The 17612-nt window shown below is 32.7% G+C and overlaps 1 protein-coding gene and 1 long non-coding RNA gene across 4 annotated transcripts in view; one reads left to right on the top strand and one right to left on the bottom strand.

Annotated features, from left to right (window-relative positions):
* Positions 1-690: 690 nt before the first annotated feature.
* Positions 691-3675, bottom strand: LOC143085112 (uncharacterized). 2 transcript variants are annotated; one of them, XR_012981243.1, is made up of 2 exons: positions 3512-3675; positions 691-1553 (listed from the first exon to the last, which is right to left on the bottom strand). It is a non-coding gene; the product is annotated as an uncharacterized LOC143085112 (long non-coding RNA). The 2 variants fall into 2 exon arrangements; XR_012981244.1 differs by lacking the exon at positions 3512-3675 and adding an exon at positions 2330-2358.
* A 2335-nt stretch (positions 3676-6010) lies between these two features.
* Positions 6011-17612, top strand: part of LOC143085106 (phosphatidylinositol 3,4,5-trisphosphate 3-phosphatase TPTE2-like) — a 36080-nt gene continuing 24478 nt past the window's right edge. For both annotated transcript variants that reach the window (XM_076261296.1, XM_076261295.1), the window contains exons 1-4: positions 6011-6090; positions 14462-14704; positions 15720-15926; positions 17008-17100. In XM_076261296.1, the coding sequence (XP_076117411.1) occupies positions 6080-6090; positions 14462-14704; positions 15720-15926; positions 17008-17100 (554 nt within the window). In that variant the 5' untranslated portion in view covers positions 6011-6079. The remainder of the gene's footprint in view (positions 6091-14461; positions 14705-15719; positions 15927-17007; positions 17101-17612) is intronic.

Raw genomic sequence — 17612 nt, 5'->3', positions numbered from 1 at the left:
CTTTGGATATTTGATATCGAACTTACATGCTCCACGAAATCACTTTTTAACCACTATGTAGAGTTTATTCAATCAGCAGCCGAAACTGGGCTTAGAGTTATGAAAAGAGTATACCTATTATCCAGAGACTCTTTTCACATAATATCTTACGCTTAAAGTTGATCGTAAGTGATAGGGAAATGTTCATGATTATACAAGTATATTTGTAGTAAGTTTATTTTGTCAAAAGGACAGCAGATATGTTATTATAAGCCACAATTCAAAAAAAATCTTGGGATTACATACATTATAAATCCCTCTTCGTTAGAGTTGTATTAGCGAGAATTAACACTGTATATCCCCCTCCCCCTTTGAAAATTGAAAACTATTCATTGCATATTTTACATATATATATAAAAAAAAAATCTACTTGAAAAGCTGTTGGTCGGAAATATGTCGATCCAGGGGAAAATTAAATAAGAAAAAAATCTCCTAAAAATTTACATTGAAATCTGGTACGGAATTTTAGTGCTATGGCAGGCACAATTCCAAATTTACGAGAGAACAAAACAGGCAACACCAACTAAATATGTAATATAGACACAATAAGATGTGGTATGATTGCCATTGAGACAGCTATCCAACAATTCAAAGGAAATTCCAAGAGAACTGATATGTACACAGCTATCGATTAACAAAGTTTGAGTAACATTTTGTTTTTATTCTTTTTATTCATAAGCCATCTTTGATAGTTTATCTTCTAAGTCATTCATAGATAAATTATCCAAACGACAACTGGCTAATTCCAGTGTTGATAATACGTTACGTGGTTTGTTGCGAAATATAAGTCTGATATCATGTGTATTGTCTAAGCATATAAGATTAGCTTCTAAATTCTTATTCAGTTCTGTATCCTCTAAAACGTTTACAACACAACGTTCTCCGCCTACAAAGTCATTGTACGCATGCAGTACCAGTTTGACATTTCCATACTGTTCCATGCCCATACTGATCGAAGAAACATATGTCTGCGAGGCTTTGCTGTTTATCGATAAATTATCAGTTTCTGCAGGCATATGTTTACACATGTTTCCATTGTTTATAGAAAAAATGTTAGCATCCGCATGTGTATGTTTACACATGCTTCGATCATCATTGTTTATCGATACATTGTAAGTATCTGCATGTGTATTTTTACACATATTTCCATTGTCTATTGAATTATTTGATAAATTATGATGTAAAGTTTCTTTATCTGTATTTTTGTCATCATTGCATGTGTTTTTAACTTGTTGGTTTCTAGTTACCGAGAAATTTCGATTAAGTAGCTCCCAAAATCCTTTGGTTGCCTCTGACATCGGTCGTGACGCAGGCGGGCAGTTTTCAGACATTTTGATAGCTTGTAAAAGAATCTGTTCATCTTTTGTCCAAATTTTACCGTTTGCATTATTTGTGCTTTCGTTATTTTTAAAGGCACTATTGTTAAAGTCTTTGGTACTGTATAGTTGTGCAAATCCTGGAGGAGGTGGTCTTTGCTTCAATCGTTTCAAGTACACGTCAGCAGCCGAGAACATCTGTAGAAAGACAAAATATAATTGTAACTATATATACATCTCTGCGTCTTGTTTTTAGTTTTCTTTATGTTAAGAGATTCGGTTTTCATGACAAATCTCTTAACTGAAGTCTGATTTATAAAGAATAAGATTAGAAAAAAAAACCAAATGCATGATTAAGAATATATAAGGACAAAAAAAAACTTATGTGAAAAGAATCACTTTACGTTAATGTCGATAGAATTTATATCAGATTGTTAGGGTTTGAATCACAGACAGGTGATATTATGAGTAAAATAACATCGAATATTACTTTACAAAACAAATATAATATGAAAGTACTTCAACTACTTCTTACGAAATTGTGCTCTCTGTTTAGTTTTAGATCGGTGACTAAGCAAGTAAATTCCAAGTAGATTCCCCACGTTTATGTAATGAACAATGCAAACGTTTTTGGAAAGAAGTTTGAATAAAAACAGCAGCAGTGGATGCTATGGCTTTTACAGAATCCTTATGTAAAAACTTATTCCTATTTCATTAGCAGATAAGCTTTTTCCTTGATCGAGATATAAATAGACATTAGTAGCAAATATATATGAATGAGTTGACGCAGGGGCGGATCTAGCCATTTATAAAAAAAAAGGTCCTTACCAAGGATAAAGGTGGTTATAACTATATGTCCCCATTCAAATGCTTTATGCGTAAAAAAAAAGGGGGACCGCCACTGTGAGGATCACTCGTTTTCTGGACAATATCTTCATATAATTCTACTATACCGGTACGTTACATTATCTTACCTTCATAGTTGATGAAACAATATTATAACTCCGAAAAAGGAAACAAAAATATAAGAGAAATACACATATAAAGAAATAGAGCGTCTTATTAAAGTGTTCTCCGTGTCACTAGTTATTAAGTACAAACGAATACTTTCAAGCTAAACTGAGCATTTTGAATAGATAACAAGCATTCCATGGTCTATGTATTTAATACAATGAATACATTAACCGACTATTTTATATAAACTGAATTATGTACGCTAAATCATTAATCCGGTTGTTTCTACATGTGTATCAACATTGCGGGTTGTTTTTGTATTCTAAAGTTGGATTTACCTGAATTGATAAACTAACAAAATTGCATAAGATTAGCTAAAATGGTTTTTTTTTAATCATTCATAGGCAAATTTGAATAGAACATCTCCCAAATTTATGGCACTATATCCATAGACAGTTAAATATATACCTCAATATTTCTATAGATTTCATATATGTGTGTCGTTTCTGTATTTCCACACAATTTTTATAGCAGTTAGTTTGTAATGTATTTATAATGCCCTAATTAACAGGGCGTTGTGATGAAAGATGAAAGATGGCATTTATTTAGATATAGGAAGATGTGGTGTGAGTGCCAATGAGACAACTCTTCATCCAAATAATAATTTAAAAAAGTAAACCATTATAGGTCAATTTACGGCCTTCAACACGGAGCCTTGGCTCACACCGAACAACAAGCTATAAAGGGCCCCAAAATGACTAGTGTAAAACCATTCAAACGGGAAAACCAACGGTCTAATTTATATAAAATTAAAAAAACGAGAAACGACAACTATACGGAACAAATAGTTCCGTATACTCCAGTTGATCCCAAAATAGATAGCATTGCAAAATTATCACAAGCGTCAAATTAATAAAGGAACTCAAATGTCAGTATTTTTGAATATATAAATACTAAATAGAATAAGCAATTATAGATAAAATGTTATCAAGCAAAAAAATAGATTAGACCGTTGGTTTTCCCGTTTGAATGGTTTTACATTAGTAATTTTTGGAGCCCTTACGTTTATAGCTTGCTGTTCGTTGTAAGCCAAGGCAACGTGTTGAAGACCGTACTTTGACCTATAATGGTTTACTCAGTTTATAAAGTGTGACTTGGCACTCATCATAGCACATCTTCTTATATTACAATACTAAACTCACCGTATTGTATGTCTGTCAGTTTATACCCTCAGGATCCGAATACTCAGTAAATGTCAATCTTGTATTTTTCCCGAAATGCATTATGCATTCTGACGTGCGACGTTATTGTAGCCGAGAGACTTACACTGCTGAGTTCTATGGTAGCTGCGGAACCGTATCTCTTATGTCCTTTAATTTAAGGGCTTTTGTCACATATTTATTACAATAGTGGCATATCTATTTTGTCCGCAGTCCGCAAAAAGTCATAAAATAACATAAGAACCTAAGAGCTACGGTTCTGCAGCTACCATAGAGCCCAGTGTAAGTACATGCATGTATAACAAAAAAAAAAATGTTCCGACGTGACATTTGTTCCGTCGGAACAAATATCATAGGAAATATGTTCCATCGGAACTTATATCACAGAAAATTTGTTCCAGCACTATAAAATTTGTTCCGGAACTAATTTTTTAACCAAATATGAAATAAGTTCCGGAACAAAAATCACAGCTCCATGAGTTTGGGGGGAAAAAACATTTGGGGAAAAAAAAGTGAAATAAGTTCCTGTGATATTAGTTTTGAACGAAAGTATTTTACAGGAATCAATGAAAATGTTCTGCTTGAATTTATTTCACAGAAAATAAGTACCATAACATATATTGCGCAGCAAAACATTTTCTTGTTACACTTAATAGTTGAACTATGCTTGCATGGGTTACATTTGCAATTGAAGGCATGACTGTAGGATGAAGATAAGAAATAAAAGCGATGATAATGTATCATAATTTGTATCTACAATGTATGTTTTATCATTTATGTGGTATTCAACCTCCTTATTTTCTGTTGATCTGCAGTCATGGGTGTTCATACATGTACTTAGCTATGGTCATTGCACAGTTTTAAAAGAGTGTGTCTTTTGTTTCTTTATGTCTTTTAATATAATTGATCAGTTACATTGTCCTTTTCAAATTACTTAATTAGTACAAATGTTCATCTTTAACTATAATACTTTTTTTGAAATGACTTTTATTATTATTTCCTATTCTACTCTTTCCTGGTTCATAAGTGTCATTTTTAGTATTATTAATTGAGAATGTTATTAAACTTTTGATTTACTCCACAGGATCCAAATTGAATGTTTACACTTATTATTTATTACATTATCAATATAATACATGTTTTTTTTATAATGACTTTAAACTCACTGATGACAAGTGCTTGAAGTATATAAGATAACTCGTTTAAAACCAGTGGAACATATTTCATAGAAAAGGAACTTATTTCACCAGGTGAGGAACAAATGTCACAAATCCAGAACTTATTTCACCAGGTAAAGTGTGGAACTTATTTCATAGAGATGGAACAAATTATATAGAAATTGTTTGTGAAAAAAGTTCTCCCAGAACATATTTCCTGTGATATTAGTTCCACTGGAACTTTTTTCACAGGAACAGTTTTGGCTCACATAAGTTCATATTGTGTGGCGGGGTTGAACATTTTTGATTGCGCCAAACCCACCTTAGGCTTTACCTAGGACAGCGGTGTAACAGTACGCCAAGAACAAACTATGACATTAAGTTGAAATGGGCTGAATTCATCAGATTGATAATAGGCACCTAAGTTTAAACATAAAAAAATTAAGTATAGATCTGAGAGATGTCGCATTTGTCTGAAAGCTTAAGTTGTTCAAAGCCAATAACAACTAAAAAAACATCATCTGTAATTTCCTCTCAAGTTAGATACAGTTGACACTAAAGTAGCGATGCAAGTTGCATGCAAGATGCATATACTTGGCTTCTGTAGTAGACCTAGAAAAAATGTCCTCTTAAATCACTCAATAACTAGGGTCGGATTTCATCTGAAGCATTCTTCGATATAATTTCTTTGTGTTGTACTTCGAACTTCGGAAGCCGCTAGTTGCAAATTTGCGGAAGCAAATTTTTGCTCTTCCTTCGCCGGGATTGGCACTCATGCTATCAAGATATCGAGACAACCACGTCTGCACTTTGTCCAGCAAACTAGATCACTCGGTCACCTAGACTGAACTTAAAATACGGCTTTCGCTGGCATAGTGTATCTGTATCTATAGGCTAGGGTATATGTAACTACAACTGTTAACCGGTTTTCCTCGTCAGTAGAATCTAGGGTTTTAACACAGTAAATGATATAGGCATGAAGATGGAATTGATTGGAGATAAGGTAATTTATCTATATTTATATAACAGTATTGCGGAATTTGAGTTCAAGACAGTGGCAAAGTATCATTAAGCATTGTCGCCGGACGCTCAAGGATTTCATACAACTTTTCTGTGTAAATACTGTTTCAAAATAAAATCAGTTTTTATATGCTGATAAGATTCTATATGGATTCAAATATCAATTTTGGTAGACTCAGTCGTTGAAAGGAAATGACTGTAAATATGTCAATTTTACACTTTGGCAACTTCCATGTTTTAGACTATCGCAAATATGTTCGGGATCAGTGATACTTAATTTTATGTATTTATTTTACTGAGTTACATCCCTTTGAAAAACAGAAGAACTTATTTGATAGTTGTTTACTTTTAAAATTAATCTGATGTAAAGCTGATGATGAACAGGTATTTTTCTTCACTAGAAAGAATTTTGTTTTTCTTTTTCAGTTTACTTTTGAAGAAGACACTCAATGCGTAATATCTAATAGTTTAAAAATAAATTCATCAGTTCCTCAAATTATACCTGAACTACAAAAAAATGTATAACTATAAGTAAAGTAAGACTAAAAATGGCTGTGTTTACACCACAAAATTCAATCTGAAACTAGTGCACCAGCATACCTGCCAACTGTCACTATTTGTGGGGGATTTCCCCCATGCACGCTTCTCATGCAACCGCTTCCATAACACCAGCTCAGTTACTGAAATGATGACAGACCTAAATTGGTACCCACTCGAAATTAGGCGTTTACGATACAGACTTGTTTTCTTTTACAAAATTATTCATGAAATTGTTGCAGTTCCTACACATAATCTTTTGATCCCACTTGACAATAGAACCAGACATAGCAATCCACACTCATTTAGGCAAATACAAACATCTAAAGACAGTTATAAATATTCATTTTATCCACGAACAGTTATAAATTGGAATCATCTGCCACAACAAATAGTATCATGCAGTACAGTAGAGGGATTCAAGAGTATGATCTCAGAATCTGCTCTCATCCCCATATTCTATCCCTAACTATTCTGTTATCAAATGTATATAGTTTTATCACAATTTATTTTTTTTCAAATGTACATACGTTATGTTGATTTTTTGATTTTGTTATTTTTGATTTTTTGTTGCTAAATTAGTGTAAATTATAAATTTTATAGTCGACGCCCGGCGAATAATCTTCAATAATTGAAGGATCGCTAGAAACCTAAAGAAGAAGAAGAAGGAGGCTCCTAAATGGCTAAATTGAAATTTTAAAAGAGCAATTTTGTCCACAATTTTAATCAAAACAATGATTTTTATGCCCCACCTATGATAGTAGAGGGCATTATGTTTTCTGGTCTGTGCCTCTGTTCGTTCGTCCGTCTGTGCGTCTGTTCGCTTCAGGTTAAAGTTTTTGGTCAAGGTAGTTTTTGAAGAAGTTGAAGTCCAATCAACTTGAAACTTAGTACACATGTTCCCCATGATATGATCTTTCTAATTTTAATGCCAAATTATAGTTTTTACCCCAATTTCGTGGTCCACTGAACATAGAAAATGATAGTGCGAAGTTCAGGTTAAAGTTTTTGATGAAGTTAAAGTTACATCAACTTGAAACTTAGTACACATGTTCCCTATGATATGATTTTTCTAATTTTAATTCCAAATTAAAGGTTTAACCCCAATTTTCACGGTCCACTGAACATAGAAAATGATAGTGCGAGTGGGGCATCCGTGTACTATGGACACATTCTTGTTACAAAGGCAATAGGCTTGTGCTTCTGCTTCTGCCTGATAATGGCCACAATCAACAAGCTGATTATTATGCCATGACTTTGGTGCGCATACAGACCCCCTCCCCCACCCCCCAATTTGATAATTTAGTTCAGCTTTGTCAGCGAGGCTTTAAAGGCCTCGACTGAAGGTGCTGATGCTACCCCAGGAGGGAGAGCATTTCAATCCCTGATCGTTCTCCGGAAAAATGAGTATTTCCTGAAATCACTTCTGGATGCTGGAATTTGGAAACTTTTATCGTGCATGTTCCTTGACAGTCTTGTTGGTTGCATAAGACGTCACGACCTTCCTTATAGTCGCCGTCACTTAAAATTGGTACTATGTTTTTCGTCAAAATTTTCATAAATATCGACTGCCTTTTCTAAAGATCATGTTTTTCAATTAGCAGAATCAAATATCATTCCAAAAATCAACTACTGTCCTACCTTTTATTGTGTTTGCACTGTATAATCCTGACCTTCACATGATCCAAGATTATTTTGTATGGTCAGTCAGGGGACTTACTTAAACAAGTGATTTTCTAAATCACTGATTCAAGTAACATTATTTCCATAACGGTTGGAAGTTAGAGTTGTCTTTCTTTAATAATCACCTATTTAAGTAGTACAAATTAATCACTAGAAGAAGTGATTTAATATTAGTGTAGCTTTAAATATAGAATACTGATGATCCAGGGACTAATAATGTTTCTAAACTTATCAGAACCAACATCTGTGTTGTCTAGGATGACCAGGTCATTTCAGGTGATGACCTTGTACTGAATCTAGGATAATGACATAAAAATCACTTGTTTAAGTATCAGACCTCAATTTCCTTCCCAAAAATCACTTCTTTAAGTATCATTCTTTTAATAACCCCCACTAATTTCAACACCCCCGAACAGTGAATTTTTTATCACGAACAGTAGAATTTTATTACATAATCTGAAAGATGAAACCTTGAACTTCACAGGAAAAATACTCCCACTGCTGTGAAAAATCTTTGAAGAAAGTATCAGTTCATTATGTAAAGCCATTATTATAGCATTTTTTCAACTAAAATAAAATTTTCAGGTAAATGAAAGCATCAAAGGCATAAAACTTGCTACTTAAAAGAAGCAAAAAGTTCATATTTTTTAATCTTACTAATTAAAAGATGTTATTTAAACCTATGTGTTTAAAATTTTGAAAAAACTACAAAATCCCAATTTGTGACAAAACCTCGAATTTGCTACTCAAATAAGTGATTTAAAAATCACTTATTTCAGTAAATCCCCTGACTGATGGTGGAATCCGACATTGTTATTACCGGAAGTGTTGCCGTGGAGTTCCACGTGCTCTCCATTTTCTTGTGTCTCTCGGAGCTTTTCGTCATCTTTACGTAAAAAGCGCGGGAAATTGAATCATCAATGACAATGATATTACCGAAGAATAAGGCCAGGGTTTTTTAATTTGCTGGTTTACGGATTTTCCCCATGAAAAAGTCGGGTCGGTCGGTCGGGAATAAAAAGAAAAAAAATATCTTTCAAGACAGAAAAAAAGCAAACTAAATATATATTTCACCTTTCTGACAATATGTTTGTTATGCTATTTTGTCATCATTTCTTAGATTTTAGTTCGATGAAATTTTATTGCTCAGCTGTCATATAAAACATCGCATGACATTCTAATAATTTCCCGTACAAAAAGGGGGGTGCACGGACAAAGACGAAATTACAAATGAATTAAGGGCATATCCAACAGTTTATTTTTGACGGTGAGAATTTTTTCCCTTTAAGATATTTCATTCTTCAATTAACAAAGAATCAAATTTTGCCAAAAAAAAATTTTAGTCGTCTATTTCGTTTTTTCAAAAAATACTGCTGAAAATTGAACATTTTTGCAATTTTGGAGTAAAAAACGTTTTTTATTTAAAAAAATTAAATATGATTTTTAATCAACATATACTTATATAATGGGCTCAACTAAAAGAAAAAAATAATTCAAGATGGTTAGAAAAATATAACTTTACCATTTAAAGCATTTAACTCTTACTCAAATAAAGCCAAAAACGTTATGATGGACCCATACAACGGCAAAAAATGAACATTTGAAATGCACATTTTTAATTTATTAAAATATTTCTAACGGTGTACATGTCGATTTGGCCAAAGTAAGATATGTTATTCTTTGAAAAAAATGGGACGTCATAACATTTTGAAAAATATTTGTCACCGTACTTGTTTTTGAGAAAAATCGAGCAATATGATATTGTTTACTAAATCCCTTCCGTAAGCCTCACAAATTGCGCTAAAAATTAAGACGTTTCGGGATATAACGTTATATTTCCTTGCTAATTTTTCAAAGGCAGTGCGACGGCAGACAAAAATGTATTTATACACTGTGACTTTGTTGCCTGGATAGTTGTCTCGGTAGCACTCATATCTCATATCGCATCTTCTTATTTATAATGAACTAGTATATGGACGAGATGAAAATTCAGTTAGTTTTACAATGAAGTGTTTTTCTTACACTGATTTATATTAAACTGTCTATAATTTCACATATCGAAATTAATAAAGAGCTAGTGAAATTTTGCAACCAACCACTTGTCTCAAAACTCACTGACTGTATTATTTATTCTTGTTGCAGTTTTGGGCTTTTTATTCTTTATAGGCTTCTAGCTTTAACAAAAATATGTATGTTGACTCTTAGTGTTTTGAATTATATGTGTCTTTCGGTTCCTGTTGTATTAATGTATACATTTAAAATCTTTTTTCAAAAACAAAAGGATTGATTGGACAGGATATAGAAATACTCACATGTCTGGACTTCTCACGTCTGACAGCATATCTTTGCTATAATTGGGTGCGGCCGTTTAGCTGCTCGGATGTATAAATTTACAGCCTCGTTTAGTCGAAATAAAAAATATATATATCCTATGCATAGTGTATATAGTGAGAGTTTCGCGCATCTATACGTTTAAAAACCATCTAAATAAATGGTTCAAGGGATATCCGAACCTTGAATAAGATCTCTTAACAACAACAAATGTTACATGAATCTTCAAATAAGTCACATCATGCACATGGCTGATTTTAACACATCTGTTGTGCCATTTGCAGTTGTAGATGTCATTAAAAAACTTGACCTTTAATTTACAAAACAGATCAGAAAGACAATAACTTGAGAATCAACTCCACCTAGTTTGGCTGCATTCAATGTAACCACTGATGTAGACTACTATATAACTATATTATTATTGATCATTCAAACAAAAAGAATTCAAAGAGAAAAATGCGGAAAGAAATTCTAAAATTTTCGTTTAAAAATATTAAAATATAGATAATTTTTTTTTACCAAAACTGGAAAACTGTTTAAGACAATTATCAGTTGAGAACTAATGATTATGCATCACTTTATGCAACTAATAAATTGATTGCTCCCGTGTTCCAGTGGCAAATATATCACGCATATTTACGACGAGTCGAAAGTGGATCTGAATAAATGATTGATACATTATTAAGATAAAGGTTTTGCAAGCGGTAAAACGTATGCCGTACTAGAATAAATTCGAATAATGATCAAAATCTTGAGTTAAGCTATTCAGGGCCGTAACTACCTATGAGGCAGGGGAGGCAACTGCCCTGAATTTTCTACACAAAATTTTTTTTGAAGTAAAAAAATAAAATATTGACAATATGTACACGAAGAACTTGAATTTATATTATAAACAACACAAGTTAACAGTTTTAACAGTGTTATCATGATATGTGATATGTCTGTCATTTTTCGGATTTTTGATCGAAAGTAAACCTTTTCAGTATTTGTTTTATTTTTGTTTCGTCACGTTGACCTCCGTCTGTTTTTCAGTATTGAGGGGGTCAGATTCGTATGAGAACACATATGAAACTTTGCTTTCGATAATTTTGAATAAAAACTTAACTTTTCACATTTATTTAGGGCTCAATTATTTAAGCAGAGGAAGTTCCTTTTGTGTTGTGAATCTTATAAGATATCGGAAATTCGTTACCGGCTGTTGGATCGTTTTTTTTAAGTTTCCCGATCGTACTAGAACATTACGGTCAATGCCTTAGTAGGTAAACACTCCCATTCGTTGTAGCAGGGACTTTCTATACTAAGTATATACATTGTACTAGACTAGCATAGAAAGTCCCTGGTTGTAGTTATATACATGTCTGTTCAGCTTTCAACAATATTGAAATTCAAGATCCTTGTTAAAAAAAAATATCTTGCATTTTATAATCTTGCTTTATATGTTTTTTGAACTTGCCAGTTTCTAAAAAAAAATATTTTTAAATACAGAAAATACAGATAATATTTGTATGAATGAAAGTTGCTCCAAGGATCCAGCAAGCCAAAACTGATCTTTCTTAAAGTAAGGAAATCGAAGGAAAACGGGTAATTTTAGCCATATCATTTGAGAAAAAAATCCACGATCACAATGTATTTAATGTTAACAATTATAGGTCAAAGTACAGCCTTCAAGACGGAGCTAGCTTTGGCTCACCCCGAACAGCAATCTCAGCTTGTTTTTGCATAAAAGTTGCTTCCAGGTTCAAGCAATACTGGTGTTTCTTAAAGTAAGGAAATCGAAGGGAAACGGGTAATGTTGAGCCAATGACTGAGAGAAAAAAAATCAAAGGGAGCTCAATTGGCGGCCCTCAAACCCCTGCCTCCCCTGAATTCGAACCCTAGTTACGGCCCTGCTATTAGCCCCGCTAAAAATGTAAAAACGTCGTACGAAAATAAGTTTCAACACACGTGTCAAAAACGTAATAGACTTGTCCACTGGAATATCGGGTTAATCTGTTGTCATGCATTCCTGTTTATTTATACAAATGGACTATATTTTTTATTATCTATGAAACAAAAAAATTCAAAATGATTATTTAATTATCGACTCCTAGTTATCGACTCCTAGGAGTCGATATTAAGAATTGAACGATGGACAGTTAGTGCGTGAATTTTTCTTGCTACCTGATTGGAAGATATTACGAGACGTGAATAATCAAAGTTTATTGATTGGTTAGGACAATCCAAACCTAGTAAATGTCCTTCAATCCTGTAGAGTATCGGATTTGTCCTCTCTATTTTAGCAATTAGATTTTGCCTGGTCATTAATCATACATATTCATGATATTGGTACACAGGTAACTTTTATCTATAAATAGTCGAATCTTCCGGAGTTTCGTAAACAACAACGTTAAACGATATATACTACTTCATAACGTGTGACCTCACGTGTGTGGTAAAATTTGTTGATTGATGCACGTGGCTATTCTAGTAAATGAATAAATCTACAAAGCGAGAGCACTTTCCATTTTCATCAGCTAAGAGTCGACTAGCCTTTTTTGAAAGGCTAATGCTTGCACATTTGGACAAGTCTATTTCTATCAGATGATGCATCTAACGGATGACAAATAAGGGAAACGAACTTATTGTGTAGTTGGTTTTAAACACAGGTTTTGTTTCGCAAAATTATTTGCACAAACAACATTTCAAGGTCATTTATAATTGATTTGTCTATTTTTAGAAATGTAAACTGGAAGTTTTATTTTTTCACTACAGAAAGTGTTATCATTTTTGTTAGTGATTAAAGCATTTCATTTCATAAAAAAAGATTATTTTAATTATTTTTCAAGGATAATGCATTTGTTAAGGTCGGCCGGAATAAAAAAGCATGAAAAGTCAATTTTATTTTTATTCTGGAAATCGGCAAAATCGGGTCCGCGGATCCGTAAACCAACAAATTAAAAAATCTTGGCCTTTCTTCCAACTGATAAATTAAAACAATCTTTACCATTCAGTGATAACAAACACTTTTTTTACATTTCAATATTTTATGATGTATTTGAATGAGTAGTTATTGTTGCAAACTCCATTAGAAATTTGAATTGAGATCAGTTTTGGAAAAAGGGAAAGGGGGATGTGAAAAAAAGGGGGGGCAAATTTTTCTCATTTCAGATTTCATAAATAAAAAGAAAATTTCTTCAAATATTTTTTTGAGAGGATTAATGTTCAACAGCAAAGTGAATTGCTCAAAGGCAAAAAAAATATTTTACATTATGACCACATTCATTCTGTGTCAGAAACCTATGCTGTGTCAACTATTTAATCACAATCCAAATTTAGAGCTGAATCCAGCTTGAATGTTGTGTCCATACTTTCCCCAACCTCAGGGTTCAACCTCTGCGGTCGTATAAAGCTGCGCCCTGCAGAGCATCTGGTTAAACTAGAAATATTATTTTTCATTCAATTTAGTAGTCCAAATAATATTATGACATCTTGAAAGGCTATTTTATTTTTAGCTTTAGTTTGACGTCACAACTCTCAAGCCATTTTTTATTCAGCTGGATTTTGAGAGGGAATTTTGTTCTCAACTTTGAGACCCAATTTAGCAAAAAATTTTAATTGATGGCCAGAAAATTTTGAATACATATGCATATATACATGTGCATATACAAATGTTTATATAATTACCTTTTACATTGTTTTATGCATATGTTAGTGCAAAATATTTCAATGTTAGATTTATCTCCCTTTACTATTATTGTAATGTAAGAAGGTTGCATGAATATCAAACTCTTTCAATACATATAAAAATAGAACTTTTACAGGGTTCTTACTAAGGATTTTTTAAGGCAAGTCCAGGGACTCTGTTATTTTTTGTCATGGCTAGTTCATGATCAACATCTAGACAAAATGTTAGAAGATACATTTTTATTGCTATGTAATACATTACTTTTGAACTTTTGTGATACAATCTTGATGCATCTTTGGACCCGGACTTGTGGTCTCGCTTTAGTGAAAACCCTGTTTCAGCAACTGCTTTGAGCCAAAAAAATCTTTTCAACTAAAATGATGATTCAAAGGAAATGTAATTAAATCATTTCTTTTTATTGTTAAAAAAATTTTTTTTTTGCAGTTTGTGATCAGATTAAGCATTGTTTAGTTCACTGGTACAAGAATAAAAAAATCTACAACAATCAATTGTCAATATATAATTATATTTAATTTACAGTGAAACAACTGGAGAAAATAAAGTGACTGTAAACATAGATGAAGCAGATTATAAAAATGAAAAAGAGGCCAATGGTTATGGAAATGATAGTCCGAATGAGTCTACAGAAGAAGATGGAGACATATTTATAGTGATGGGTAAAGAAGTAGAGCAAGATTTAGAAGGACAAGTCCCTACAGACAAGTTTATACACCATGATGAAGATGATCCAGCCTATTTTGACTTTCCTCAGACAAAAATTGGGTTTGTTATATAATTAATTTATATGATGATCTCAGTGCAAACATGTACATTTTTGTTTAAGACTGCAGTATACTGTTAGATTTATAAACATTTTTTCTTTTTTCATTATCATCATGCAATCTAAAGTATTGTTTATGAGCATGAAATTGATTATAATTGTTAACCAAATTTTTTAGCCAGTTATATACATGATAAACAAGAAAAACTTTTCTTGGACAAGTAATTTATTCATGTTATTTTAACATTATCATGATTATTGTAAATATTTTTATTACTTTTTTGAAAGATTGAAAATTGTTGCTTTGTCACACCAATCTTAAACCAGATGTTGCCATTTTCCATTTCCCTGTACATGTATATATAAAAAAGAAGATGTGGTATGATTGCCAATGAGACAACTATCCACAAAAGACCAAAATGACACAGACATTAACAACTATATGTCACAGTACAGCCTTCAACAATGAGCAAAGCCCATACCGCATAGTCAGCTATAAAAGGCCCCGATAAGACACTGTAAAACAATTCAAACGAGAAAACTAATGGCCTTATTTATGTAAAAAAAATGAACGAAAAAAAATATGTAACAAATAAACAAACGACAACCACTGAATTACAGGTTCCTGACTTGGGACAGGCACATACATATGTAGTTTTTTTCAATATGTACATGTATAGGTAGTTTTCTTCAATATAAATATCAAACACTTTCCATTCTGATGAAAGATTGTGTTTTGGGGTTTCTAATTACTTAAGAATTAAGTATTTATACATCCATTAAAATCAGAGAAATGTGTCAAACACAAATTAAAAAGAAATATCAATGGTATCAGAGCAAACTGTTACATGTACAGATGTACATGTTTTTGGTTGCAAGGGAATTCTCCATATGTTGAGCCCCTTTGATTTTGATTATGCTGTTGTTCAACACTATAAAGCTAATCTTTGTACATATACCAATCTTATTGATTTATCTTTCTTTATATTTAAATGGTTCTTTGTTGATCTTTTTCAGGAGAATGAGATTTAGGATTGGTTCTGTGATGGAGAACGTCTGGTTTCGTTTGTTTACTATTATGTTGATTTTAGCAGACTTTACCATTGTTATCGTGGATATGGCATCAGGTCCCGAGACACATTTCCATGACGAATTAGAAATTACATCTAGATGTATTATAACTTATTTTGTGATAGAAATTTTTCTGAGAATATTTTATAAAGGGTAAGATAGTAACTAAGATACCTGTATTTGTGTATTGTAGATCTATACATGAGCATGCATGGTTGGTAATTACACAACTATCCAGCAGAGTTCAAATGATGTGGACATAAGCAATTGTTGGTCCTCTACCATGAACAAAATTCATTCTGAATAGGCTAGCTAGCTACAAAACAGATAAAATGTTAAACAATGTTAAAAAAATTTGAATGGCCTGATTTCCGACCTAAACAGCAAATAAAAAACAGAAAGAACAGACAGCAACCATCAACAACCATTGAAACACCACAGTCTTTGGACATGCACATACAGAATATGGCATGGTTATAAAATATGTTTGTGAGTGCTCAAGCCTTCTCCTAATATCATGAATATAGGACAATGGTGTAAGAGCTATAGCACAACATTAGAAGGAACAGTAAAAATCAATTGGAAATGGCTTAGGTCAATAGATTGGTACCTAGCACCAAAAACATGTTACTTAAAGACAAAATATACAAAGTATCATTCCAAGAATAATCATAGTTACTGATGAAAGCTAGTTTTAAAAAGTGTTAGAACAAAATATGAAGTCTACAAAGTACATATTCAAATTAATGATGCATAAGTATAGATTATCAGGTTTTCTACACATTGATATCGTAAAATATCAGCCGCGAGCCACAATGTGAACCTTTTTGGCGAGTAAGCGCAGGGAACGAGCTAAACAGTTTCATATTGTGTCGAACAACTGATATTTTATGATATTAATTATATATACAAAGAAACCCAGATTATCTGTTTATCTTTCTATTATTGGTCTTTTCCCTCTCCCTTAGACAGTTTTACGCTTGAGAAAAGCAAGTTTGATAACGTCTCCTCTCACATTGTGTCATTGCTGATAACTTCTCCTCTCACATTGTGACGTTGCTGATAATGCCTGGTCTCGTTTTGAAGCCTTGATACGAGAATTACGGAGCGACAGAGCATGGTGATATAGGCTTAGGGAAGGAATATAAATCTCATTTGCAATCATTGTAAAATAATGCATAAGTTCAAACCTTTAAACATGAACAAAAATGAAATTAGATTTTTGTGTTTGTAGAGAGAGATTTTTCCACCACTGGGCAGATGTACTTGATATGATTATCGTGTTTGTTACCTTTATTATTGATTGGGCTCTCAGTGACTATGGCAGGTAAGATTATCGTGTTTGTTACCTTTATTATTGATTGGGCTCTCAGTGACTATGGCAGGTAAGATTATCGTGTTTGTTACCTTTATTATTGATTGGGCTCTCAGTGACTATGGCAGGTAAGATTATCGTGTTTGTTACCTTTATTATTGATTGGGCTCTCAGTGACTATGGCAGGTAAGATTATCGTGTTTGTTACCTTTATTATTGATTGGGCTCTCAGTGACTATGGCAGGTAAGATTATCATGTTTGTTACCTTTATTATTGATTGGGCTCTCAGTGATTATGGCAGGTAAGATTATCGTGTTTGTTACCTTTATTATTGATTGGGCTCTCAGTGACTATGGCAGGTAAGATTATCGTGTTTGTTACCTTTATTATTGATTGGGCTCTCAGTGACTATGGCAGGTAAGATTATCATGTTTGTTACCTTTATTATTGATTGGGCACTCAGTGACTATGGCAGGTAAGATTATCGTGTTTGTTACCTTTATTATTGATTGGGCTCTCAGTG

The sequence above is a fragment of the Mytilus galloprovincialis genome, chromosome 8, assembly GCF_965363235.1.
Source record: "Mytilus galloprovincialis chromosome 8, xbMytGall1.hap1.1, whole genome shotgun sequence".
Lineage (NCBI taxonomy): Eukaryota > Metazoa > Mollusca > Bivalvia > Mytilida > Mytilidae > Mytilus > Mytilus galloprovincialis.
The sequence above is the reverse complement of the archived record's forward strand: the minus strand, read 5'-3'. Positions and strand labels throughout refer to the sequence as shown.